This window comes from Cucurbita moschata, unplaced genomic scaffold, assembly GCF_002738365.1.
Source record: "Cucurbita moschata cultivar Rifu unplaced genomic scaffold, Cmos_1.0 Cmo_Scf00073, whole genome shotgun sequence".
NCBI lineage: Eukaryota > Viridiplantae > Streptophyta > Magnoliopsida > Cucurbitales > Cucurbitaceae > Cucurbita > Cucurbita moschata.
In genome coordinates this window covers 53,779-55,924 of record NW_019268589.1, presented here as the reverse complement: position 1 = coordinate 55,924, position 2,146 = coordinate 53,779, and the positions used below count along the sequence as shown (strand labels likewise).

Here is a 2,146-nt window from a genome sequence, read left to right as displayed (position 1 = left end):
GGGGGGGGGGGGGGGGGGGGGTGTCCCACATTGATTGGAGAAGGGAACGAGTGTCAACGAGAATGATAGGCCCTAAAGGGAAGTGGATTGTGAGATTTCACATCGGTTGGGGAGGAGAACGAAATATTCTTTATAAGGGCGTGGAAACTTCCTTCCTAGTAGACACGTTTTAAAAACCATGAGGGGAAGCCTGAAAGGAAAAACCCAAATATCACAATATCTGCTAGCGGTGGGCTTGGACTGTTACAGTATGTTGTCACATATAATGCTCAGTAATATCTATAAATGTTCTTACAAAATCAAGTATGGTTGTCAAATATATGATATGAGTATGACATCCCAAATATATGTCACAAGATTTTATTTGTACTTTCCGTAATTATCTTATCTGAAATGCTAGCTCTCACACACGTCTTATAGAGAATAAACATTTAGCATGTATCCTTATCAAGCAACTAGATTTCAAGAAACCACAAGAATTATGTTAACTCCTTGATAGGTAAAGGCTCATTGATCTCCACTAAGAATTTTTATGCCTCACAACTCGATCATTTAATGAAGTATAAGGAAAAATATGAGATGATTTTTCTTCTCTTTCGATTTCATCAGGATCTCATAGAATTTCACTTCAAGAATCACATCTGTAGCAGTAAACTAAACAGCTAAAATTGGTTGAGAAGGAATAATGTATACATCAAGCATGATAATTAAGCAGATTTGTATAAAGCATATCATAACATTGCCCCACATTATTGAAAATAAAAACTCATTTGCCAGTAGTTCCACTATGTTATATAATGCTTGAAATTCTAAAGCATTTTCTGAGGACAATAGCATAAAATATAAGAATGAATACCAGAAGGGCCACGATCATGACCAAGATTATGAGGCAGACATAATATGATATCAATTTTGAATACTGTAGTGAAGAATTTACCTTGAGCAGACAGATATGGGGCTTCTTCGTCATTACATTTCTGAATTCTGAAAAAATCGATAATCTTCTTCTGAGAAAAGCCTACAAGCGAAACAAAAAGAATGAAGAAAGGAATCGGAACAACACAATGACATTCCGAAAATTACAGACTCCAAGAAATTCACAGAAAATGGGAGAATCAACGAATTCGTGAGCATCCTTACTTCTTACTCTTCTTTGGCCACAGCATTTGGGGCAAAGCCAGGATCCAATCGGGACCCTAACGACGATCGGACTAACACATTTCATATGAAACCCCTTGTCGCATTTGTCGCACAACAGCAGCTCATCATCCCGGTCGCCGGAGCCACATTCCTCGCACCTGACGTCATCGTAATCGTCCCGTTCGAGAACCACATGCTTGGCCTTGGCCATTACCTCCGCCATTGGCTTCAGCTTCCTCGGCGGAGGGGATGTCGAGGAAGGTCGGTGCGGAGCGTGTGTCCGACGGAGCGAGGCGCTGCAGCGGATAAGACGCTGGGAGGAGGCGGCGGTGGCGGAGGAGGAGGAGAAAGCCGGAGTCATGAGGAAGAGGAGAGATTCGCAATAGGCAGAATTGGGAGAGGATAAAAGACGGAAGGGAGGAGAACGGATTGGTGTAGGGAGCTCTGGTGTGGGTGTGCAGAAAGGTGCATGGAGGAAGACGATAATGGCGGAATTTGTTAGCTCTCTGTCTTCCCGAAATGACCTCTACGGCGAAAGGGGAGTGCCCGCAACGTTGCGCTGAGGTGGAACACTTCCATTGGATTGCTCTATTATACGCCTTGTGGTGCGCACGGAATTTGATGCCCAAATCCAACAACCGGGCCTTGTTCGGGTCGACTTAACCAACTTGAAACAATTCGAGTAGAGTTTACGATTTACGACTCGACTCGACCCAACTCAACTCTCTATTTTTAAGTTCGGTTAAATTGCGTCAACTCAACCCACCTAAAATAACTTGGGTAGAGTTTACGACCCAATTGAACTCTCTATTTCTAAGTTCGGTTAGGTTGTGGCAACCAACTTGAGTAGAGTTATGACCCAATTGAACCCACTATTTCTAAGTTCGGTTAGGTTGTGTCAACCAACTTGGGTAGAGTTTATGACCCAATTGAACCCTCTATTTCTAAGTTCGGTTAATTTGTGTCAACCAACTTGGGTAGAGTTTACGACCCAATTCAACCCTCT

The 2,146-nt window shown here is 42.7% G+C and overlaps 1 protein-coding gene across 2 annotated transcripts in view; it reads right to left on the bottom strand.

Moving 5' to 3' along the window:
• The window catches only part of LOC111438342 (probable Histone-lysine N-methyltransferase ATXR5), a 4,455-nt gene extending 2,747 nt beyond the window's left edge, over positions 1-1,708 (bottom strand). The window contains exons 1-2 of one of the 2 annotated variants that reach the window (XM_023076245.1): positions 1,141-1,708; positions 938-1,018 (exon numbers count right to left, since the gene is read on the bottom strand). In XM_023076245.1, the coding sequence (XP_022932013.1) occupies positions 938-1,018; positions 1,141-1,501 (442 nt within the window). In that variant the 5' untranslated portion in view covers positions 1,502-1,708. The remainder of the gene's footprint in view (positions 1-937; positions 1,019-1,140) is intronic. The other variant, XM_023076244.1, reaches the window with a different exon arrangement.
• Positions 1,709-2,146: the final 438 nt, after the last annotated feature.